The 26,672-nt window shown below is 31.8% G+C and overlaps 1 protein-coding gene and 1 pseudogene across 6 annotated transcripts; both read right to left on the bottom strand.

Annotated features, from left to right (window-relative positions):
• Positions 1 to 5,980: 5,980 nt before the first annotated feature.
• Positions 5,981 to 7,230, bottom strand: LOC122519265 (annotated as a pseudogene).
• An 11,457-nt stretch (positions 7,231 to 18,687) lies between these two features.
• On the bottom strand, positions 18,688 to 26,507 carry LOC122519913 (extensin-like). Of its 6 annotated transcripts, none has more exons than XM_043639714.1 (16): positions 26,060 to 26,501; positions 25,875 to 25,937; positions 25,664 to 25,784; positions 25,464 to 25,577; positions 25,271 to 25,392; positions 24,961 to 25,157; positions 24,748 to 24,896; positions 24,372 to 24,437; positions 24,127 to 24,284; positions 22,930 to 23,871; positions 22,597 to 22,830; positions 22,463 to 22,515; positions 21,070 to 21,173; positions 19,581 to 19,625; positions 19,298 to 19,516; positions 18,688 to 19,232 (listed from the first exon to the last, which is right to left on the bottom strand). In XM_043639714.1, the coding sequence occupies exons 2-16, from the start codon at positions 25,914 to 25,916 to the stop codon at positions 18,964 to 18,966; spliced, it is 2,835 nt and encodes a 944-aa protein (XP_043495649.1). In that variant the 5' UTR covers positions 25,917 to 25,937; positions 26,060 to 26,501; the 3' UTR covers positions 18,688 to 18,963. The 6 variants fall into 6 exon arrangements, 5 of the variants coding, with proteins under 5 accessions (XP_043495649.1, XP_043495647.1, XP_043495648.1 ...); XM_043639712.1 differs by having other exon boundaries at positions 25,875 to 25,956; positions 26,060 to 26,500; XM_043639713.1 differs by having other exon boundaries at positions 25,875 to 25,956; positions 26,193 to 26,500.
• Positions 26,508 to 26,672: the final 165 nt, after the last annotated feature.

Here is a 26,672-nt window from a genome sequence, read left to right as displayed (position 1 = left end):
TTTTCCGTTAGACTCGTCTAATGAATTTTGAGGGCAAATCGTTGAAACGAACAAACGAACGAACGTTCCAAAGGAAAACGAGTAAAATGAATACACCCAATTGCTGCGTGTCTTTCTTTCTCTTTTTATTTTTCTTTCTTTCGTCTTATCTAGAGTGTACTCTCTAACGTTCAACAAACATATAAAAGAGAGAGAAAGAGAGAAAGAGTGCAGATTCGAATAAAGAAAGGTATTAGACTTTTCCTTTTTCATTTCTTTCTCAACTTGTCGTTTATTTGTTTCATTTTCTTGTTTTTTTCTTTTTCCTTTGCTTTCGTCATCCTCCCATCCTAATCTCTTCGATATTCCTCTTCATAGACAAAGTTCTGATTTTATTGGTTCCGAACGAAGGTCTGGGACATCGCGTAAGTGCCGGAGATTGTCAGGAAAATGAATTTGAAGTATTGCCATTCTAGATTTCCACACCTTGTCTGTCTTAAACCGGCGACCGACCGGGGAATTTGCCAATGTTCTTTTCTGATTTTCCATTATCTTACCTTTCGTTTGCATCGTCTCCACGTACGTCAAAATAACCCAATCTCCTCCCCATTTTTTTTAAATAACATTCGAATTATCAATCGTTTCTCTTCTTTTTCTTCTTCTATTGTTTTCTCTTTTTATTATTTCTTTCCCCTCTTGTTTTTGCATATCTTTCGTTGCCACCGACTCGTTTTTACTTTTTTGTATGACGATAAAAAAAACGATTTGCCTGGTATTATACACCCGTATCTGAAAAATTTGGTTAATAGAAAAGTAACGAAATCTTGTTGAAAAATAATAAAATATTCGAGAGATTTCGCATTCATCATATTAAATAAGACATCTTTTTAAAGCGTGAACAATTCTCATCTTTGTTGATACGCATGATCGTTTCTTCAAAATGAAAAAGAATTTAAAACGATAAGAGAGATAGTTCGATGTTCTCTCTTTTTCTCTCTCGTTATAACCCATAAACGAGAGAATCCTTACCTAAGATCATCCCGGCTTTCCTTCTCGAAAAACAAAAGGATCATCTCATTCGCGAGATGAATCTTCCCTTTCTCTTTCTCACTCTCTCTACCTCTTTCTCTTTTTCTACATCTCTCTTCCTCCTTGTCGATCAAGAAAAGGAATAACAAACTATTTCTCTCTCTCTCTCTCTCTTTTTCAGAAGCTAGAAGCTCTAAGTAATCTCATAAATATTTCCAAGAAGCTCGTATTCTCGTAAGAAGAAGCAAGCCACGTAAGTTACATCGATTCTAGCATCTTCTACTATTCAAAATACATTTTCTCTTATTATCCTTCTCTTTATTTCTTTATTTTTTCTTTTTTTTTTTTTTTCGTTTCTGTTCCTCTCTTTATCCTTTTTCCTTTTATGTTCCTCTTCTTTGTATGAAGAGTTCTCTCGGTTTCACGAAGTATAATAACATTATAACTCAGTTAAGTCACCTTACAGTCGTCACTGAGAATTCCTATTAAGGGATTTCACAAAAGAATAAGATCTACGGAGAAAAAGAGAAAGGAAATGAATGAATGAAAGAGAGAGAGAAAGAGAGAGAGATAGAGATAGAGACTCCTTGTAAAGGTTGAGTTAAATTATCACCGAGTATATACTTATTCCTTCTTTGGAGCTGTTGCTAGTCTTTCGAGACTTTTGACCTGGTTATTTTTTAATAGCAATTAAATATGACAAAACGCTTTTATCTTTCTTACGATACCATTTTCAAATATATATTTTGACGATAATAAAAGTTTCTTCATTGTTTTCTTTTTTTTTTTTCTCAAAGAAAAAGCTTCGACCATTAAGCTCCCTTCGCAGCCTTTGATTTGCAATTTTTATCATGGAAACACAATGGGTGGTGAGACTTTTGATCCGTACTAAACTCGAACGAAAGATCTCATTCTTAATTAGCGTACCTTGATTTCGTTTAATAATTTTTCGTAATTCAAAGTCGTTATAAGAATAACAAAGTATAGGTATAGGTTTTACGAGATAGTCATTGTGAGAGATAAAGCAATTTTATTATTTGTATATATATATCTTTCGTGCATCATATTTATAATTAAAAATCATTTTATTATATCAATAATCCTTATGGATGTTAGATTAATCGTTATCGTATACAAATATACATTACACGTATGTAAATACAAATATGTAGCTTGCCACTTGGGATTTGACAAATTTGCTAGTTAATAAATGATCATTCGCATACGCAATTATCGATAAAGTAGAATATCGAGTCCACGTTATATCACAATTAGCTTTGAAAATACTCAAGAGTTTAATAAACTTACCCGCGCGTTGAACGATAATTAAAAAATTGAATACTACGTTATTAAGTTTATTTAAAAAAGAAAAGAAAAGAAATTTGTGTGTGAAAAGAAAGAAAAAAAAAAAAAAACTTAAATTTTATATGCGAGCTCGGCTTATTCCCGATTAGAGATTATTATTATTATTATTATTATTATTATTATTATTATTATTATTATTATCATCGAGAGTAGAAACTGATAGAAAGAAAGAAGAAAAAAAGTTCTTCTTTCGTATCTCGACCCCGATTTTCATGGCAAACATCGAAGAAAAGGAAAGAACGGTGAGAGAGAGAGAGAGAAAAATCGGGTTTATCGGGAATAGAACGGAAAGAGAGTGAGTGAGAGTGAGAGTGAGAGAAAGAGAGGAATCAAAAGATAATTCTATACATTTGGCGGAACATTAATCTTCCGTCTAACTACCGCAGATACAAAATAGCCACTTTTCCGCGGTGTTACCTTCGACTTCTTTTCACGTCTACGAAAGCTTTTCTTTCTTTTTCCTTTTTTTTTTATTCTTTTTCTTTTTATTTTTTCGAAGCCCCCAGGGCTGTTCCGCATCGTCGTAAATCGCCAAGCGAAAGCTGAATGAGGGCGGTACCGTGAACGAAAGAGATAGAGAAAGAGGGAAAAAAGTATAGAAAGAGAGAAAGTATATACGAAGGAAAAAGAAAACGAACGAGAGAGAATGAGAGAATGAGAGAGAAAGAGAGAGAGAGAATGCAGGGTATCCTTTAAAACGCTCCCCCCTTTTCCTCCTTTCCACCTCTCCCCCACTCTCGGTGGCGAAATAAATTGGCGCCAGCGTGTTTACACGTTGGAGCGAAATTAAAATTCCTCGAGTGTAGCAAAGCAGCCCTCTCGACAACGATGCACAAGGCATGTTGCACAGGTGGTAGAATAGAGGAACACACGCGTGGTTGAAGCTACTCCTGAGAAACGAAGAGGTTACGGGGGAGGAGGGGAGTGAGTATTTTAAAATAGAAGATAAAGGATCTAGAACGCATTAGGAAAGTAATAGTAATACTCGGGAATTCTGAATTAGACTATTGAAAGCACCAATTAAGCAAGATAACACATTATCTCTTTGAGTGTTACTGTATTAACCTTTTTCAAAGAGTATAGTATTTTCGTTCTTTCGTTTCGTAAGAGTGTTAAGATATTAATTTGTTAAGGATTTAGTATTGTGGGATGCGAGCGCCTCCAAGCCAAACTTAAATAGGCATTCGTGAGGAGATTGGACGGTGGGCCCTGGATAGCTCAATGGTTAAATAGCAGTCGCCCGGAAAGCGGAAGATCCGGGTTCGAGTCCCCGGTCCAGTCAGTCCAACGGCCCAATTTTTTCACGTCCTACAGTATCGTGATGTTATTAAATGTGATTAGTTGAAAAATAAAATGTCACGGTGCATAGAAATTAATTAATTAATTATTCATTACAGAAGACACCGTATCGCAATGATCTAAAAAATCAACCATCGCGTTACTTTAACGTTTTACAAAAAAGACTGGAAGAAATTTGTTAATTAATGCGCCCGTCTTAATTAATGAATCGTTAATTAATGGGAAAATGAAATGCATCTAACGCATGATCAATTTTCATTTTTATAGATATATTACGAGAAAGTGATTAAAACGTATTCGCAATGATATAATTATTAAATATCTTTCTATATGCAAAATCCATTGATCCACCTTAATTTTATTGTATAGCGTGTAATCATTTCTAAAAGGTTCGAATAATTAATATTTAAAACTAACAGAGAAATCATCGAAACTATTCTAACTTTGTCAATCGCGTTACGAGTTTACCGGTAAGTAAACTTACGCATCCTATTAACGCATGAATTATACAAAGTGGAAATGCGATCCTTCCAGAAACAAACATATATGTGCATATATAAACGAATATTACGATTCTAATAATATATAGGTGGTGCATACGTTCGAATCCTATAAAATGACGTAACTCCTGCCAGGAAATGTCCCCCAATAATTCAGCTCTAATAAATTGTGTACATCGCGTCATCAAGGGGTCCATTGATTAAACTTCATTACTAAATTATGGTTGCTACGATTCTGAGTATGGATTTAAGCAGCTTCTGGGCTTCGTTTGATTACCTAATTAACCATTCAGATCGATAATTAATATTACATGTTGATTAAACGAATGCGCATTAGACATCTACTGTATTATAATTTCAATTATTTAATAACAAAATAACGATTAAGATATTTATTGTTTGGAAGAATAAGGAAATATTAAGTGTGTAGAAACTAATTTGATATCATGGTATTAAATTCATTGCATTCTTCTATTAGTCGAGAAATTTTAACAGATGGCTTAATAAAAATCGATCAAAGTCGTCGAAAATAATGATGATTATTTCGAAGAATAACAATAAATGTAATATGATTATTTTATAAATTAAACGATAAATTTGTGTGTTTAAAAATGGTACCGAATAAATTGCTACATTTTTTTAATGAACGATAGTAATAAGTCGATAAAATGGATAAAAAAGAAAAAAGGAAAAAATCGTTGTCCCATTCGTCGATACAGAAGCCGTAGAACCTTATTTACCGAAGCGAAAGAGGAGGAAGGGGGAGGAAAAAAAGAACGGAATGGATATAAACTCATAAAACAAATTCGATCATGGAATATCGATAAAATCGAAGATAATCCTGATACAAGTTGGAAACTACCTATGGGAAAAACGCTTGTGATATTTTCGATTGGAGAAAAAGTTTGTGAGTGACTCTACATTGTGAATACCGATATAGAGATCAACAGTTATAAATAACGATACGTTACTAATTTAGATTTCTGTCGGATAGTGCGAACGACAAACCGATGCGGTTTTATTCCTCGTCGTATTGTTAGCAAATTCGACTTTGCGAAATAGGATAGAAACTCGGGGAGTGTAGCAAAAAAATATCATACGGGATAGGGGTAGGGGGACAGGAACGGTGAGAGGGGGAGCAAAATAGATCATCGTCGTCGATTACGTTACGAACTTTAACTATTGTACATTTCTCGAATTCGTTTCAAATTTCTCATATGCACGAAAATTTGATTAAAAAAGAAAAAAATAAATTAAGATAAAAACACTGTGATTAAGATTGTTTATTGTCACGAGATAATATATAAGTGTCGAAAATAACGTTTACCATTAGAGGTGTGGCAGATCGTAACAACAATTCTTAATAACAATTTTAACGAGAAATGTCTCATTTTATAAACGATAGTTCAAACGTTTTATTCTATTTCACGAAAATAAATACTCTCGAAAAAAAAAAATTATTTTAAGCAATTTTATTATCATAGTTCCATCCTTTAAAATATTTACACACAAAATGAATAATATTTTATTGAATTTTCCCGACAAGTCAATATAAAAGTATTAATTATGAAATAATTTATTATTATTTAAAACAATTCTCCTCATTCGTAGTTGACTATGAAATAAATTATAAAATTCTATCAAGAGCTTCATTATTCTATCTCACTCACTCCCTCCCTCCCCTTTTCGTTCCTGCATCTAGATATAAATATAATTGATTTAAACCTTATCAATGCCCTGTCAAATTTTGATACGATCTCATTAAGATTTATGTGTAGTTAGAATCATTAATTCGTTAAATAGATAGATCATATCCAATCACGGAAGTAGCTGACATAGGTGAACCCAACCTAAGAGTCATAATCATAGTTATCGTCCATCACGTTAACGACACCACGAAAATACCAAATTCCATGCATCTCAAAACAAAGTCCTCCGCCATTGTCTACCTGACACAAATTCAGATAAATCAAATATCTCTTTAATTAACTGGCACACTTGCTGTCGTCTAAATATCTTATTTAAATACGAAGTGTGTGTGTGTGTGTGTGTGGAAGTATAATATTAAATGTATTAAATATAAGTCTATTTAACGAGAGATATAATCTTAATATTATAATAAATAATTATAAACAAATTATTTTACAAAATAATAAAAAAAAAAAGGAGAAACCGTTCAAAGTCTGGGTAGTTATTAAACGAATGAATATAATTAATTATTATTTATCTTTTCTCTCTCTCTCTCTCTCTCTCTCTTTCTTTGATCGACGAAACTATTATCATGATTATATTATAATCGACGCATGCGATTAATTATGCAATTTCTTTTTTATTACGAATTGTTGCGAAGATATCGAAGAACCAAATTAATAACGTTATAACAAAGCGATATTCATAATGAAATATTACAATTGAACTTTATCGAGATATTACAGTCGATATTTATCGAAATTATCGAGCGAATACGTTGTCGTTAAGATAGTTAATTAATTTAACATTTATAATAAATATCCAGCGCAGAATTTGTCAGTCGTAATTTAACCACCGAAATCATCAGACACGGAATACGAACATTGATTACAGTATAAGTAAGGTAAATTATATTTTTGAAAAATTTCCGTTGTTTGTTATTTACCCCAACCTATAATCTAATTTTCAAACAAACAAGGAAACAAAAATAATACACAAGAAAAAAAATATCTTACGAGTTTTAAGTGCTAAAGATAATTAATTACGAATAGATTATCAAACGATTAAATTATCTTGACGATTTCTCCAATTATCTAGTTGTTTTCTCTCGTAAAATGTTATCCCAATCAAGGCATATCGGTTTAACTAATATAAGACTGGTTAACTCGAAAAGCTTCACCAATTTAAGCAGGACTATATATTGAACGTAATTTCCTCTAACTCCGATGTATCTGTCAGGCAAAATGATTTTCTCGGCGGTTGCTTTCTGAACATAGTGCTCTCGAGCTTCCCAACTTCTATAATACTTGCCGACGGCAATATAGTAGCGTGAGACGTGTCCTCGATTTTGGTGAATACCTCCCGTCATAGAAACAATGCGCGCGACTGAAATGGAAAATTTATCAACGATGTGTCTAACTAAATTCTATTTTCTTCCTTTCCTATTATTTTTCTTCTTACTCATTCTCTTTTCGTTTAAATTATATATAATATAATTACTTAGTATACTACAAGATCGTTGCTTATTCAAATTCAAACGCATATTTGTACAAAACTATTGTTGGATGTTTGTTTTTCTTTTTTTCTCTCTAATAGATAACAACGTGTGCATGGTGAAAAAGAAAATGACGACTTTTACGAAAGAAACTATTAACAATATTAAGTGAGAATATTATTATGAGATTTACTCGTCTCACATTCTAAAGAGAATTCGAGAATACAAGTGGAGCACCATTTCTGAAAGGACTTTTATTAGGATTAACATATTTTCCAAGATAAACAGGAAAGATATATCTGTCTGAAAGGTAAATTACCTAGCAAGCTGCTGAAGAAGACTCTTTCTCTCTCTCTCTCTACCATCTCAAAGAGCATCGTCGAGGTAGACGATCTCCCTCGATAGACTGGGTCGTCTGTGGGTGGTATATTATAAGATTGTTTACACAAGAGAGAAAAAAAGAGAGAGAGAGAGAAGCTTTGCTCGTGTTCCTGGTCTTCTTACCTGTTTCCATCGCACGATACGGTTTTTTCCTGATAAGTACACGAGATTATCCACGGTAATCCTTTCCAGAGTTAAACGCGTTTCTTAACGTTACGATCAATGGAAAATAATAATAATTTCTATTTAACTTCATCCGCTATTTATATATTTTTCTATTATATTAGCAGAAAGCTCTGGTATCTATACTCGTTAAAATCTTTTCAAGTTACTTATATAATTAAATAAGATACACGCAAAAGGAAATCGTTCCAACAAAGGCGTTAATAATAGTTTGATCACTTACTCTGACAAGTAGGAGGCGGTTAGTGCCATTCGTCATTTGCGCATACGTTGCGATGGTGTTTCCCCACTGAGCACGTAATTACCATTACAAGAGTAAGTGAGAATACTACTCCTAGGGACTTTATCGCTTGCTTTCAGTCTACAGGGCTTTACCGCATCCATCCAACTCGTACTGCTGGCCACCGTCAGGTTGTTTAGGCAGAATACATCCACCCGTGGGACTCGGCGGTCTGCAAATTACACGTAAGCCGCACGCGCTGCTGATTAATTATTGCAAACCGCTTATTCGCGTGTTATTCACGATGATTCCTACCGCGATTCTTCGTCGGGGCTTGGCATGATAACGATAGCACAGTGCTCGTTAAACATTTCCACGAAAAAATAACTCCGTGCTTGGTAACTATTCTCCAAACCGAGGGGTTTGATTGAATAATACAAAATGTTATTTTTATCTTCGTTAACATCGAAGATGAAAAAGGGGACGTTGATTTTTTTAACCCTACGTACTCTTCGGACTAATCTGACAAAACGAACCCAACCCCTCAACCTCGACATTTAATTTAAATATCAAAATCTCCAAGATCCTTTCAATGTAAACAATTTTGTTCATTTATTATTAAACACCTTCCATAACGCAGTTAATCTTGTCTCTGCGATCACAGCAGTTACATTTTTAATTTATTTGATAGATACTTTCTACTCCCAAGTTAAAACTCGTCGGTTATGCGATTGACGTTCAATAGAAATTAATATACCAGTATAAAATGTTCATTATAATATATATATAGAATAAATTTTTTATGTGCTTGTTAAATTTATTTTTAACTACCTGCATTCTCGTTAAGAATTATTTTCGTTGTTTCTATCGTCAGATTTGGATCTAGGAACAGGTTCTTAATCTTGTCGTGGTCTTTTAATTTTATCATCGTTCATATCTGGAAGCCATTCTTCTGACGAGTGCCTCCTACCAGGAAGAGAAGATCTTCTAAATCTTTTAAGAGAATCTCGAAACCCTGGTCATTCATAAAAATCTGGAAAAAGTGGTGGACCTGCTTGACTTAAAGGACCAAAATCAAAACGTGAAATTAAAGGACGGAAATAACGATGACGACACGGCAAGAAAAAAGGCACGCGCAAAGAATAGGGACAACGAGAGACCACCTGGAAGACCTTCAAAAACGGTGGCATGAAAGCTGAACAAGAAAAATGAAGAACAAGAAAAATTATTTGCTACTAATTGAATAATTGCAAAAAAGAAAAAACTAATTCTATACGAAATTATATTGTAAATGTTATCGATTTTCCCTTTTAGCACATATCTATATATAATAATTAAATATGAATACGTTGAATCGATATAATGCTGGACGCAATATGACATATATTGAAATCTATACGGTATTAACTAACGATAAATGTGATTTACTAGCAAATAGAATAATAATCACCAATAAGTTAGATATCGTTCTAATAGTTCGATAGATTAGAATAATTTGTGCTCGTTACGCTAATGAGTTAGCTACAAAACACTAATGGAATCTTTAGGTTTATGATCGATTACATGGACATTTAAAAAGTCATAATTATGAATAATCAATTTTTATAAAAATTTCTAAATGAACGTGAGCTTATACAAGCATATTATTGAAAATAATAAATAATGATTTCGAAGTTAGCAAAGAAAGTATAACAAGATTAATAGATGATCGCATGATAACAGATATGATTATGTTTGATATGAATTATGTAAGTTACTCACGCGATGATAATAGGAAAATGAAGAACGAAAGAACTACTATAGTGAGTAAAATGTGAACGATCATGGTTCGTTCGTGACCGATTTTTATAGACGTACGATCGATGGATAACTATCCTAAAAACTCTGCTAAACGAGATATCTTGAATATCTCAAAAAAATATCTCATTAAATATCTGATTTTGACAATGGCATCAAATTCTGGTAAATGATACAATAATATATATAATTTTATCTATTTTCACGACTTTTTGTTTTGTTGAAAGGTAATCCATTTGACAAAACACATTGACTCATAATCGTATTTTATATAATACTTCGATACCCACTTTCAGTATAAATCTCGTTATACGTAAAATCTTACTTTGAAAAGTTATACGAACTGACAATGAATTAAATATAACAATAGTGTAATAATAGATTCAACATCTATAACACTTGTTAATGGTATATTCTATTGCATAAATAATAGAAATAGCTTTTTAACTTACTCATCGAACCAAGACAATCTTCGTCAGGATGATTCTCTTTTTATCATTTTCTCTCTTTCTATCTTTCAACATGGCACATACAACTTTATTCCGCCTCTAATGGAATTACTCAGAAGTTACGATCACCAGACCGTTAATAATGTCTCGCTGTATGCGTTACAATGTTTCGTAGAAACGTTCGTGTTGTAAATTTTCGTCGAAATGCGATAAAATTTAACGCTCGTCTCTTCTCAACGACCGACCAGTTGATTTCTCTCCCTCTCTCTCTTTCTCTTTTTTCGTTTTCTCTTTTACGTGGATAACATCAAACGCTATATTCTAATATAATAACATATTTAAACAGTCAAATGAGAGCTTAAAAAAAATATCGAGATACAATTTAACGTAATACGAATTCAATTTCAATTAAATTTTTTATCGTTTACCGGAATACGAATTTTTATATATCAAATTCCAAAATTAATTATTTTTGTTATTCGATCTTTGGTGGATATATTTTATTGTTTCTGTTTTTTCTTTTTATAAATTCAATTTACCGACGATATTGCAACTTTTGTGCATAACACCACTGTGGTGTCACCGGACGTCATAGTGTTAAAAAAGGCATGTCATGAACATAACACCCCATCAAAAAGTATTTTTGGAAAAGATAAAATTGTAATCTAGACAGTATTTTCTACTACGTATGTATTTTTGTAAATTAATTATACTTTGTATATGTTATTGCCTTTATATTTATATGTTGGCCTTTAACCGATAACATATCGGGTCACAGAGAACCGAGCTGAAAATATTTTAAACTTAAAATTTTATTTTTAAATAATTTTGTTTCACAAAATAAATATTCATTTTTTTGCAAGGAAACTCAAAAAATAAGGGTTAATAATAATAAATCTGCTTTCTCTCTTTACTTGGAGATATTTTTTCAATGTGATTCTTGATAGTAAACGAATTTGCATGATATCCTATGTGTAACTCGACGAGTCACAAAAAAAAAGGTTCATAAAAATGTAACACTTTTTCCTTTATTTTTGCTTCTTTTTTCATAAAGATTTGTAGTCCTTTTTTATTCCTCTAAGGGCCTTTACCCGTTCTATGCCGTACTCAAGAAAAATATAAAATCAACATATAAAGCAGCTCGTTCTTTGAAATTACAAATATCGTATCTTTTGAGTGTCTACGAAACTTTACTCTTAACCTTATAAAATAGAGAGAAATATGATTGAACGATAGTTATCGATAGTTCATTTTCTCCGAGTCAAAAAGAAACAAAAAAACAACAACCAAAAATTCCTTACACATCATACGTACTTTTAAACGTGAAATTGAAAGCCTGATAATATATAAAAATCAATCTCGTTATTACTATTTCGATATTAATTAATTCGTATTGCGAATGATTAAAAGCGAAGTTTGATTCGTACCTAATCGTGAATTAAATGTGAAAGGTTTGAAAATCGAGTTGCGCTTGTTTGACTTCGTGACAAATTCTTCGGCAAACGGATTCGTCAACTTGAGGCAATAAAAATCAATCTGAAAAAGAAAAAAAAGAGAGAAAAGAAAAAAGAAAAAAGAAAAAATAGTAAAAGAGAAGAGAAAGAGAGAACCCAGAACAGCAGCCATAAAAATGGATGTTACGCTTCAGAAACACGGCGCCAAACACGTCTATAGAGTCCCCGAAGGATTACGTGAGCTTTGTACTGACATTACACGCGAGGTGTATACACGATACCTTTTCTTTCCTTTTTTTTTTTTTATCTTTTTTTCGAGATTTTTATTTTTACAATAATACAACGATAAACAACATGTTTCAAAACATTTGTACAATTTGAAGGTTCTGAGATCACAGCCAAGAGAAATTTATTCATTCATTGCCGATTACATGGATGTTCTTTTGATTACTCGTGAAAATGCTAAAGGTTGATAAACTTGATTTTAGTATTTTTTTTTTTCTATCGATTAAATGAATTAATAAATTATTATCGTCTTTGTATTTATAGTTGCGGTTAAAGTCGTAAATAATATATTAAGAGGAAGTCAAACGATAATGAGTATACTTTATCAAACTGGTTTGAGCATAGAACAAATTGCTGCAGCAGCACCGAGAATTCAGGTATTAATTATAATTATTTATTCGTTTATATTAATAAGACGTCCAAGTAATCGGAGTACATTATCTTATTCTTTCCGATTGTGTTTAGAAAGCATTTCGTACGTATTTGGATATCATCGATGGTCGACAGAATACATGCGAAGGTGCAAAACATAATTAAATAATTCATTCTTTTTATTAATATTCGCGTATATAATAATCAATGATATATGAAGTTCAGATGAAAAATTGGACGAAAAATCGAGGATTTCTTTGAGAGATATTTTTCATGCTACCGGAATTGATATTGAACAAGCTGACAAAGCTGCCACGATTATACAAGTAATCAAAATTATTTGCTTGTTGTTTTTTTTTGTTGTATTTTATGCACACACGTTATTATAGTGAGATAAAAAAGTACAGGAAAAAGGAAGAATTATTTTTGATCTTTGATATATTAGGCAACTTTTCGTGGCCATCGTGCCAGAATGTTACTCGCTGAATCTCAAGGAAAAATTCAATGGCAGAGAGCATTAATGAATACTTTGAATATTTTGAAAAAATCTAATGTTCCAGAGGAAGAAATAATAAAATCTTTACCAATAATTAAAGTATATTTTTATAATATATTTTTTTTTAATCAGAACCACAATGATACCTTTCGTAAAATTCATTTATCTGTTTTAATATAGACAGCTTATCGTGGATATTATACCAATAGAAATTTAAGAATGCAAATGAATAAAAATACGGAGCAAAAAACATGTGAGAAATTGAAGGAATCGGCGTGCTTAAAAAAAAAGAAAAAAGGAAAAAGATATAACAGAAAAGTTAACATTAGTATCGCGTGATTTTCAGTTAAAATGGAAAGCAAAAAAGAAAAGAAGAAAACGCATGGTTTTACCATCGAGTCTGGACTAACCATACAAGCTGTTGCATGGTTGGAAATGGTATACGAAGATTCAAACTTGAGTTTCGAAACTGCTAACAATGCTGCTAGGGTCATCCAAGTAATCTTTTTTATTATAATTTAGCTTTTAAATTGAAGGATACTAATATATTTTATGTTATTTATAAATAACAGTATAATCTCTATTGAAATGTTTTACATTTAATATTCATCTTAATTAATAATATAAAAGTAATAATCCCTGCATATAGAAGGAAAATTAAAATGAGTGCTTTAATAATCCTTTAATCCTCGTCAGAAAGCTTACAACAAGCATCGTATGAGGAAAGGTTTTCTCAGTGTTCAAAAGGTGATTTCCTCGAGATCTCTTGTAGTAGAAGGCATTCTTGACGTTTTACGTCAAAATGTTTTCGACAGAGTTACTTCGCGCGATGACATTCCAAAGGAATTTGGTACAAGGGAAGATATGGAAAAAGCTAGTAAATTACTTCAACAAATGTATAAGGATCATTTAGAACATTCAAGAGTTTCTATGGAAGGTAGATATCACTAATAAAGATAATCGGATTTTTTTTTATGTTAATTGAATTAATTAAAAGAACACGAAGAAGAAACGGATACGAAATCTGAGATTGTAGAAACGATACAATTGGACGAAACGATTGAAAAAGAAGAAGAAGAAAACATGATGGAGTCATCGGAAACGTCGAAAATTGAAGATGAAGAAATTTCGATCGAAGGTAATTAAAATTTAGGCAAAAAATATATTTTACGATATGAATCAACAACTACAAGGTTCGAAATCATTAACAATACTTTTTCATATCTTGTCAAACGTATTAATATAATATTTTTTAAATATTGCTACGTAGAACATTTGAAATCTTTTAAAATCCAGAAAGTATCTTTATATTTTTCATTTCTTACAATTGGTAGAACACAATTTCAAAGTTTCGCATTTCATTTATGGAAAAGCTTTTTACAAGCATACATACACATACACACACACATACACAAACACAGAGCAGATAGACACAGATATAACAAAAAAAAAAGTAGAAAAGTTGAAATAAAAGCAAACGTTAAGCGTGAAACTAAAAGTCGAATACGGCTTAGATCCAGCTGGTGAGTCGATTAACGTTGAAAGTCGTAACGTGGCGGAGGAAAAAATAGAACGAGATGAAGAGCAAGAGGAAGAACAAGAAATGCCCCACGAGGCCACTCCTGCAAACGACACGGCAGGTTAATGTAAGTGGCCACGTTCGATAATTTCCACCAGTACTCCGGTAACGTTTGCAAAGTAAGCACCGAACTTTTCTTAACCGTGAGTTTTATTAACTGTTGCCACGATCATTAACTTTGCAGGACCGACGCTTGTAGTAGAATTTTTAAAAATGCCATTAAATAGTACCGAAAAGAGTTTTACTAAAGACCAATAAAGTGAAAAACTGATCGAATTTCGTAACTTCTGGTTATTCTTTTTACTCAAATTACTTTAAGGTAATATCAATAATAATAATAATAATAATGTAATACAAAGAATTACAAAAGATATGAAATAGAAATATATATATATATATATATATATATTATTAATCAGTTCTATAAGGCATCATAAAAAAGAAATGTTTCAAATAAATGAAATATATAATGTAAATACCATAGAACAACAACGAAGGTTGGACATAAGAATCCTATACGTATATATAAAAATTGGATACAATAATAAAAAAAAAGAAAGAAGGGGGATATAAAAAGAAGCATATGTATAGAAAAGTTAACTGGTATATGGGGTTAGGGTCGTCAAAAGGTATGTCTCCAGGGTACTCCGAATTTCGATCGCAGTGGCTTCTTCTTCCTTCGATAGAAATCGCCTTCGCCACGAATCCGATTACGGCCATCATCGAGCAGCAGAATCTTCTTCTCTTGATCCTTTTCCTCCTCCAGCAGCAGTACCTTCTCCTCCTCCCTTTTCCACCTTAGACGATTTTCTTGGCATCTACAGCGATCGCAACTCTTAGAATTTTCTAAGACTTCCGTACTACTGCAATCCTTTCTGTTTTCGCGAAAGACAATTCTAGAAATTTGCGAATCCTCGTTATTACGATTCCCGATCTTTTCCTTTCCCTTGGCTCGATTTTTCCTTTTTTTTCTATCCTCGGTTAAATCCAACGCTTCTCTCGATTTATACTTTTCCATGAGAATGGATATCGAATCCTTGTGATCAATAACTCTTACATTCTCATCTTCCTCTTCCTCGTCCCCTTCCTTCTTTCTACAAGTTCGTATCCTCTCGTGGTGATCTTTCCACGAACAACCTCGGCGATTACCAAGAATAGACGTGCACGTGCAACCAACCGGGAGAAAATTAGAAATCCTTTCGCTTTGAAGGGACAGAAAACGGGGCGGTGGATGGGGGCGGGAGGTGGTTGAGAAAGAAAAAGAGAAAGAAACGTTCGTATAGATCTTTCGTAATTGTGTTTAATCTTTAAGGAATCTATCTCGTGACGGTGTACGTACGAGAGACTACTCTCTCTAATCGATTCGAATTATTTTCTTTCTTGTTTATTAAGTTTTCTTTTTTTCCACTTACTATGAAACCGTGTGTGTTATTACGTTTTTATTCGATCCTTTATTCTTTTTTCAATGCAATATACTTTTTTTCCTATTATTATTGAATTAAAATTTAAAAAAAAGAAAAAAATTAGTTATTAGGGTGAACCAAACGTTCGTGCGTTTGTTGAAAATTAATATTTCACTTGCATATAAAGTAATTTTATTGACTACAACAAAAATTGCACTATCTAAGAAACAACACAATAAACGTCACGAACTTTTGATTCACCTTAATAAATATTAATCGTTCGTTAGCCATCGGAGTCGTTGCATAATCAACATTTCAATCGATATTAATGTCATCGTAGGTTTCGCTCAAACATTAAAGAAAAAAATTGATTAATAGATATAATAATACCTCTTGAACAATATTGTATATAAAAAAAAGGAAACCTTTTTTGCTGACAAGAGTAGCATCGTCGTTGTCGACAGGAATGACGAGGACAAGCAGGATAACGATGGCATAGACGAGGTCGATGGTCTTCGGGAGATCGTAAGAGATCGAGGTTAATGCCTTGTGGGGAACGAGGGTCACACGTGTGAAGCAAAGGTGGGATATCTTCTTCTTTCCTTGTCGACGACCTATCTAATTTCGAACACGATCGACGAACATCCTGATCATCCTGGTTACTTCGTGAAAAATGGTCAAGCGTTTCGTCTTCAACGAGACACTCTGAAACACAATGTTTGTCTTTAAATATTTTCTAGATTTTGTTTACAATTCTCTTTAGGCCGATGCTGATCAAAATACGTGAGATAAAATTAAAAAGTGATCAAATATTTTCAAATATCGATATATATATATTTATTAGAGTGAACCAAAAGTTCATGCATTTTAAAATGAAAATTTCCAATGTAAATTTTACAAAAACAATCCATTATACAATTTCAAAGTAAAGTTTCGACACAATAAATGCACGATCTTTTGGTTCACTCTAATAATTCTAATTAAAGATTAATATTTTATAACGAAATAAAACTCACCGTGATTGTTCATAGTATTAACGTGACAATGTTTCTCGTTCGATGCGACGTATAAAAGATCAAGAGAATCTAATTTAGATGGATCAATATCGATAGGTTTTTTATCAGATATTGGACAACAAGTACACTTTTTTCTAGATAAGTGTATACTATTATTCTTCGTGTCTACATTGACGTTGTGACTTTGTAGAAAAAATTCTAATGAGTTATTTGTGTTTAATATTAATCTCATATTCATTTAACCGATCATAGGATTCTCACTTGTATCGATTTATCGATTTTCCCAATTGAATTTCTTCTATAAAAGGTTCTCGAATTGATACTTTGTCTAAGACATCGCCAACAGCACTCTGATCATTGGCCCTTCTCGTAGATTCTTCTTCAGAAGTTTTTTTGTTACGTCGACAGCACGTACATTTGCTTTGTCTAATCGATAAACTTTGTTTAGCTGACAAATAACGTGGACCATCGTCGCTGTACACGGATGGTGAACAAAAACACTGTGATTTATCGTTGTTGCTCATGCATTTCGCAGACGAAGAGCTAGCAGGCAGATCGTTATTGTTCTTTCTAGTCGATTCTACTTCAGTCTAGAATTAAACAAAAGTTTTCATCGATATATTTATTACGACACAATTTTCTAATTAAAATTTCCTCGTATATCGGTTGTTAAATTACTTTGGTGTCTTCTTCTTTAGATCTAACGCCGTAATCTTTAGGAAATTTTTTACGAGCACGACGAAAGGCAATAGATGCTGCGACAAGTTGATGAGAAACAGATGGACAAACTTGTGACATCTTGAAAAAATAATTCCGATAGGTTCGATCATATCTTCGAATATTCAAGATTTTATTTGGTTACGTATATGTATATTTGATCCCCCCTGAATTAATTTCTTTTCATCCGTGTTGTTATCATCGTACGTTCTAATCGATTATCAAAATCGATTTATTCAAATTAAACATTTATTTCGTGAATATAATTTAACGTTAGGTATATCCGTTATATCCGAGCTGTCTAACTATCGATCGTGATTGGGAAAGCAAACGGTAGTGAATTGTTTCATAGTTTCATAACTTTCTGATGGGAAGTTCAATCGAGATGTAGAACTGGAAATTCGCATAAAGCCTGTAGACGTAAGCTAAGCGAGTTTAGTCGTCGTTTCCTGTTCACAGGGGCTCGGCAGGTCATAACACTAATCAGGGCAACGAGCAATTAGAAGCGAAAACACAGAGGCTTTAACGATGTTTGCTTGATAACAGTTTACAACGAAGCGGAGAACGGTTCCCGATCAACGTCGGTGTTTCATAATTTTCTTCCATTTACGTTTCGATATTTATATTACACGTGCTTTCATTTGTGATATATGTTATTGAACACACTCGCAATCAAATTTCTTTAATTATTTACTTTTTATTTGTGTCTTCATAAAAAATTACAATTAATGTATCATCATCTAACGAACAAATGAAAAAAAAAAACGAATCTGATCTCAATTGCGACAAAAAAAAACCTAAATAAAACGTTTATAACCGCTAATTAAAGCGAATGTGTATGATCATTATTTAATAATATATCATTAAAATTTAATTACACAAATCACTAAATGTTTTTTCTTTTTCTTTTTTACTTTGAAACGATACGAATAAAAATGATGCTTCAACATCGTTTTCTTTTTTTTTCCATATACTTATAGTTAATAATAAATTTATCATTCGTTCCTTATAACTTACATAACTTAGATAGAGGTTCTGAAATATGTACATATTTTTACAGAACAATATATCTTAACTATGTACTTTCTTTTTTACAATATAATTCAATAACTATATATATATAACTTATCAAGGAACAAATCAATGTCAAATAGAATCAATTTAACGATCCATATTAATTCGATCTTTCATGAAAGATCTTTTATATCAATTTTATCAATATATGGATATAGAACAAATATTATATAAAATAATCTTAGTTCATCCATGGTGGACAGGGTGTCGGTGGCTGATATGCTTGAGAGATTGGCACTTGATAATGCGGCGGTATCATTTGCGCCGAATGCTGAGGCCGTTGTTGATGGGGTGGTGGTGGTGGAGGTGGGTTACAAATAGATTGCATCAATGGATGCGAATTGTAAGGTGCTGGTTTTGCAGCATGCGGTGGTATTTGATTATACTCGATGTTCAATGGATGATCCATCACCGTATTTTGAATAGGAGAACGATTACCTTCCAAATAACCTATTTTCATAATAACAAAATTATTGATTGTATAATATAAATTGATAAAGTTAATTATGATATACCTCTTGGTCTTATCTGTGGTGGTGGCATATTCGTGGGTGGTAAATTAGGTGGACACAACGCGTGATGTTCTTCTCTTGGCATTGGTGGAGGTCTACCCCAAGGAGCTCTGATATGATGAGATTGCCAAGGTGCTTGTGGAGGTGGTAATGGTGGTAAAGGTGGTCCTCCACTGACAGGATTCATGCCTCCAGATTCAGCGAGTAATAATGACTCGTTACCTAATGGAAGTGAATATTTTTGATAATACATTGAGTAAATAGAAATAAATTCTCCTAAACATACCTGGGTTTAATCCCGTATTTTTGGGATCCATGTTACGCTTTTCACCTGAATAATACAAATCATTAATATAACTATAACGATATTGATGAAACTATCAAAACATTATTTTGCATAAAATTGTTTTTCGATTATGATACTGCAATTAGTAATTACGAGTAATTAATAAATTTGTTTCATTCATTATTTTACGAAATCGATTATTATTTTTGCCTTGTTAAGTGTCCGCTGCTACGTGATGATAAATACATCCAGCGATAAATAAAACACATGGCTTTTGTTAAAGCTAAAGATATAATCGTTAAATTAATTATATTCCATCTGCCTTGTAGGATCGCTCACCAAGCTCGCTGTACCAATAAAATATGATTATTATTCCTAATTATAATCCGGATAGATATTTATAAAACTAACAAATAAATATTTCTTTAATATAATATACTATTTTATAACAAACATTAATTATTCGCTGTTTTCTTCGAAATTTGTATATCCCATCTATCAGACAATTGAATATACACCAGTTTAGATTCTTCTACTAGCATTTCTTACTGTAATATATAAACTTAATATTATTAGAAATGAATTATCATCGACGACATAATCTTGTTGTGGTAGAATGTTTCTGGAAATTTGATATAATTTATATTATCTGTTAACAAAGTATATTATAACTAATTTCTTTTCAGAAGAATCTCCACGGACCGGAGAATGATACGTTATCCTAGAATTTATGTGGAAAATATTATAAATTTCAATATGATCGTTATATTTAACATTCTCGACATATATTTAATAAATGATCGAATTCATAGTTCTATAATATTTTTAATACTCATAGTTTCTGAAAGAAAAACTTATCTTATTAAATAATGTTCGAATAAGCGTACGAATATGAATGAGTAATTAATAAGAAACATTACTAAAAAAGCGGCAAAATTAAAACGCTTGAGTCAACGACTGTAGCCATATAGTATGTGCAAAGTTTCATAAAATTCAAATAATAAGAAATAAACTTGAAGCAGCTAAAGTAACAGTGTCACAAATCCTTTTGTCAATCACGTGCCCATCTGCAAAATTTAAACTTAGGCAAATGTAAAAGAAGCGATTTATACCAAAAAATAGAAATTAAAAAACACCTATAACATTTTTTTATATATTATGTATCATCTTTGTAAGAATATATTTACATTAAATAAATCTACAGTCTAAGAGTATTGAAAAAAAATGCTAGATACTTTATTTTCAATAATTAAAAAAACACATTAAGAATAAACATAGAAAGGAACGACTTTACATTCGTCAAAAATTATACTTCATTAAAATCCTCTTTGCCTTTTTTTTTTAAACGTTTATGGCAAACGAAAATTGTCTGCCATAAACAATAATCAACTTACATGTAAAGTCTTTCCTCCTATAATAAATATATTACGTTATTCTATTTTTAAAAATATCTAGCATTTTCTCACATAAAATACTCTTAGTTACAGACCTGGATGTGGAGGTGGCATTAGCAGCTTGTTTCGATCTCCATGGGGTAGACCGGCACTTGCTGGCGATGGACCATGTAAGACTTGCTGTTGACGTTCACCTTCTCTGCTTAAACAATTCAGTTGAACTCATTAATTTTTTAAGTTGTTAACAGCACACAAGCATTTCATATATTAATGTAAAAGTCACCTGATGCACACCCATGGCTATTTCTGAAATATTAAGAACAAGCCTGAATTCACCAGATGATAATTAATAGTATCAAAATTTATTTCATTACGTATTAACGGTATGTCAATTATTTAAAGGATAATTCTACAAAATAAAACTTAATTTTATGATGCATACGTTTGGTTTGCTACTGATGATGAAGGAACTTATAATTAACAATTAAAGCAAAAATCTCTTTTTAAATATAAAAACCTCCATTGTGCAAACTGCTTAATTTAAATAATAATTAAGCTTATTTATTAATCATTTTTACTTTTAAAATCTTATGCATAACTGAATTATCCCATGATATGAACAAATCTATGTAAATATATTTTTTGTATAAAAAAAAAAGTATAGTTATGTATTATACAGAACTTTATATATCCATACATTAATTTGGACATATAATAATAATAATATAGAATTACACATATTGACTCATAATTATTATTAAAATTAATAATATTTATTTAAATTTATTCGTATGAATATATCAAGTTCTTTTTCATAGAAAGATTCATGATTAAATAATTATTATATCTAGAACACAATACTTAACAAATAATCAATGCTATATGTTCTATAATTACAAAAATTGTGAATCGACAAACATGAAATTTCACAATCGTCAGTTCATCGAGAGTAAATTAATTATTACATAGATCTGTTTAGTTTCATAAGAAATCCATATAGTCATCAAAGTTTACTCGGTCTTGGTAAAGGCAGGTTTCTGTAAAAAAATTTATTCAAACAAGAATACAATTTTTTTCGATTTAAACATTACCTTCGTTATTTTTCTGCTACATTTTATACTATATTTCTTCACACTGTTAACTAATTGAAACATAAATTTACATAAATAAAAAATGCTTTACCAATGCCGATATATTGTAAATTATAAATAATGTTAAGAGAAAAAGAATGCTTCGCAAGAAAAAGCAAAGTATTATTTTGTATATATTTAAGTTAAAAACTTCTATGATAAGAACTAAACTATATCTCTTATAATATGTTACTAATCTTCTCAAAGAACACTTCACTTATTCTAAATCCGCTTTACATAAAGGTAACTTGATTTGTATACCTAGTGATTATCCTACTACCAGCACTCAAGTTATCGCAAATGATTGGTATGAATTTGTAAAGATAAATAAACTAAAATAATATATGCACATGCTTACCCTGTGCCATGACGTTGAGCAGGTAAAGGGCCACATTGATATGGTGGTGGTTCCTATTCGTAAACACTGGTTTTATTTGAATAGTTTATTATTTAACATGCATATATTTGAATTACTAATAATTGTAAATATACCTGATTTCCTTCTATATCAGAAAACCTTCTCTTCACTCCATGAGGTTTCTGTTGTTCAGGCGAATCCGGCTTTTGTTCAAATGGTTGATGTTGAGGTGTTTGTACTGTATAATGTACTTGCGCCGGTATATGCCCATTTTGATATTGCATATGGGGAGTATGATATTGTATTTGCGCTTGTATTTGTGGCGGTGGTGCATTATGAATGGGCATATTTCCAGGTGGCATTTGTATCTAAAAGAAAATAGTTAGCACATAAATGTCGTAAAATATACGCTACTTCATTTGCATACATTTATATATTTTGATTTTTGTTATTTTTCGTAGGATTACCTGTAGCTGACCCTGGGAGTGAGGTATCTGCTGCGGTTGCTGCGTTTGATAAAGCCATGGAGCATTTTGTGGAGGAAGAGGTGCCTGCGTTGGCGGAGGTACGCTAGTAAGAACATTCATTGAATTTTGCATTTGTGCCACTGATGGAGGAGGTACTATTTGCGGAGGAGGTACCGGCTGTGGTAGTGGACCTTGTTCATCTTGTTGATGTTGAATTTCACCTCCTTGAGGTAATGGAGGTTGCTGATGATGTTGAGGAGATGGAGCATTAGGAACCAAAAAGGTTTGAGTAGATGGTGGTGGAACTTGTAAGTGAAATTGTGGAGGATGACCCTCAAATTGAGGTGGGATCATATGTTGTGCTACTGCTTGAGGTTGTTCATGATTTTGTTGTATTTGTGGTGGCATAATGTGTTCTCCAGGCTGTAGAACAAACTGTGCTTGTGATTGTGACACAGGCGCCTGTACCTGCTGATATTGTATTTGATAAGTCTGAGGTACGGGAGGTGGTGGTTGATTTGGAGGGAAGTTAGGTGGAGGAAAGTGAAGATGTAATAATGGAGGTGGAGGTTGTTGAGATATATTTAGAGGAGCTGTTGGAGGTGGTTGTTGCAAATTAACATTGACAGTCTCAATCATCCCTTGTGAAGGTGTTGCAGGTCTTTGTACACTGGGTTGAGTATAAACATATGACACTGCCCCACTAACTGGCACACTGGCAGTTGAAATATAATTTTGTTGAGCTGGACTTGGTGGTGGTGGTTGACTCATAACATACATTTGAGTAACAGGCTGCGGTGATGCTTGTGACCCTGGTTGAATACCTTGAATTTGTAGCGGTTGACCAGGATGAATTTGATATTGCACTTGACTTACACTTGATGGAGGCCCAATTAATTGTACTTGTCCAACAGGTGGTGGCGGCATAAAAGTCTGTATTTCCTTAAAATAAAAGGGCAACAATAGAAAGCCTTAATAAAACCCTGTTGATAGGCAACAATATATACTCCGTCAATAACATTAACAACGCCATCTATCAGTAAAAAAATTTTTTGAGCCCCTAAATAAAGCAATACTTTTTACGCGAACTTAGTTACCTTTTGAAACAGCAAAGGTTATCAACAGAACATAAAATAATAACTGTTTCTCTGATCGATATCATTATCTCAATTAATTTCTAACTAATTATAATAATACCTGACTTTGGGAAGGAGGTACCAATGGTCCTGAATGAGGTGGAATATGTACTCCTGGAGGAGGAACTGTTACTCCAGGACCTGGTGCTCCAGCTACCGTTGCTGTTAAAATAGTTGCTGGTAGAGTTACCACATTACTTTGAGGGTGCTGTATTATATCTATAAAAAATATTATTTCATATAAGTTTCCGTTCCATATGTATAAAAAATGATATTACGATATTAATCTATGATTACAAATTGTACCTTGATGTTGTATTGTAACAACATTAGGTTGCCCTAAAGTACCGATGTTCATAGTTTGAAACTGTGCTGTAAGATAATACAATTTATTAGTAAATTGAATATTGAATCAGTACTTAACACTAGATTTACAGACTGAGCCAATTTTGACTCATTACAAAAATGTGTTTACCATATATATATAACTTAAATATTATTTTTTAATAACATATATTGGTTTTTAGTTACTTAATTAAATATATATAAATATTAATTCCTCCCCTTTACTCAATCCTCCATTCAAACAATGTTTGTAAGTCATTAGAAAAATAATGAACAAAATATCCGTAAATCTAGTGTTAATAACAAAATAAATGCAATAAAAAAGAGAAAACTATACATTGCTGTATTTGTGGTTGTTCTATAACTTGTTGAGATTGCACTGGTGGTGGCTGTTGCTGTATATAACTTTGCAGCTCAGATTGCATTGTTTGTATTAAATTAATTGCCAATTGTTTTGCATTTTGTAATGCTTCTAGTTTTTGATGTCTATAAAATAAAATTTAAGATTAATTAAATTGATAATAAAATGTATAAAGTAATAATATCTTACTCTATATGTAAATGAAGTGGTTCAGGAGATTCAGATCCTGAAACAGGATCAATAAATTGCGAGCTTCTACCCCTTAAAGATACATTTGCACCAGTCTCTCCTCTTATATATAACAAATTAGCTCCACCAGGGCCTATGATTCTTCCTCGTAAATCAAATCCTTGTGGTGCATTTTCTATACCGATGCATATTTTTTCCTATACAAAAAAATATATATATATATTTTTCATCATCGAATAGAAAATATTATTAAAAAATATACATTTTTTTGATACCATTTTAAATGATACTATAATGGAATAAATCTTACTACTGATGTAATTCCAGAATGTAAACTCATAAGCGGTGGAGGTGCATTGGTAAATCGGCTTGGTCTGTTTAATGAACTTTGATGTTCTGTCTTAATAATTTCATTAATTTTTTGTATTGCCACTGTTAAATCAATGATCTTATTTTAAAACTTTTCTATAGAAAATGTATTAATAAGAGATTAAATTACATACAGTCAACAGTATGTTTCGAATGTCCTTGTATAAATAAGTATAAAGGCCGTTCATTGGGACATCGTAACTTTTCCTGTTCCGTCATAAAACGTCCACGCGTTGACACTGTAGCTCCTAAACAAAAGATACAACATCAAAATTATTTAACATAAATACGAATATTTTATAAAGAAACCGGTAACATTTTTTCTTAATCTTACCAGAAAAAATATTAATTTCATCTTGTGTATAACCTCTAGTAAGTAGAGTTCTAGCACTAGGAGGTATCTCATTGATTTCAAACTCTGAAGTATATGTTTCCCCCCCACTTTTAAAGGTTATCTGATTAACAATAATATTGTGTTAATAATATAAAGTAAATGAAAACAAATAAAAAATATCCGTAATAATAAATTCATGCATATACACTACCTTATTGCCTGATTCAGAATTTCTAATCTTGTCTTTAGCCATGGAGATTAAATGTGCACTATCCTATATTTATATATATGAACTATGAACATTATTTAAATATCATATTAATTTCATTTTATATTATAAAATCGAACTTTTAATAATAACAATCAATGAAGTAAATTTTTCTTCGTTGCACTTACAGATCATGTATGCATGTGATGTGTATGTTTGTGTGTGCATATGCATGTGCGTGTGGGTAAGTTAGAGGTTAAATTCGTAGACGTGTAATTTTTAAAGGTATTTTAATTAAAATTCATGATGATTCATTTTTACCTAAATACTTCAACATCCTTTCGTAACATACTAATCGTAATATATTATTCATAGAAGTATTTGTACAATTATTTATAATTATAAAATACAGCTTGTTAGCATCGACTTGCGATGCTATTTGTCGTCACTTACTGGACAAAATTCACCAATGAAACCACAATGAGGCAGCACAGCCGACGTTATATTATATATCAACGATAAATCATATGGCAACATATTAATTAATCTTAAATTTATTTTTAAATAATTCAAGAAATTCGATAATTATCGATCAACTGATCATTATGTTTTTTAAATTACATTAAGTTTCTAGGATAACATTTTACCATCATTTTTGTTTTATCATGTTATCGATAAATATTTTAATTTTCAAAATTGCATTTTATTCGTTCAATATTTCTCATAATTATTTTAATTTTCTTTATACGATACTCTCTCTATACATTACTGTAATATATAAATTAGTCTACGCTAATATTA

Source organism: Polistes fuscatus, unplaced genomic scaffold (genome assembly GCF_010416935.1).
Source record: "Polistes fuscatus isolate 324 unplaced genomic scaffold, CU_Pfus_HIC Scaffold3, whole genome shotgun sequence".
NCBI classification, from domain to species: domain Eukaryota; kingdom Metazoa; phylum Arthropoda; class Insecta; order Hymenoptera; family Vespidae; genus Polistes; species Polistes fuscatus.
Note: the sequence above shows the minus strand (reverse complement) of the source record. Positions and strands in the feature narration are given on the sequence as shown.

Bases quoted from the DNA above. Each gene is read 5' to 3' on its own strand.
- LOC122519913 (XM_043639714.1), bottom strand. From the start codon at position 25,916: ATGGCTAAAGACAAGATTAGAAATTCTGAATCAGGCAATAAG. The intron at 25,158-25,270 runs GTAAGATTTATT...TTTTTTGTATAG, and splicing joins ATTCTGGAATTACATCAGTA to GAAAAAATATGCATCGGTAT. The intron at 22,516-22,596 runs GTATATTTACAA...GTTTACGAATAG, and splicing joins CTGATATAGAAGGAAATCAG to GAACCACCACCATATCAATG.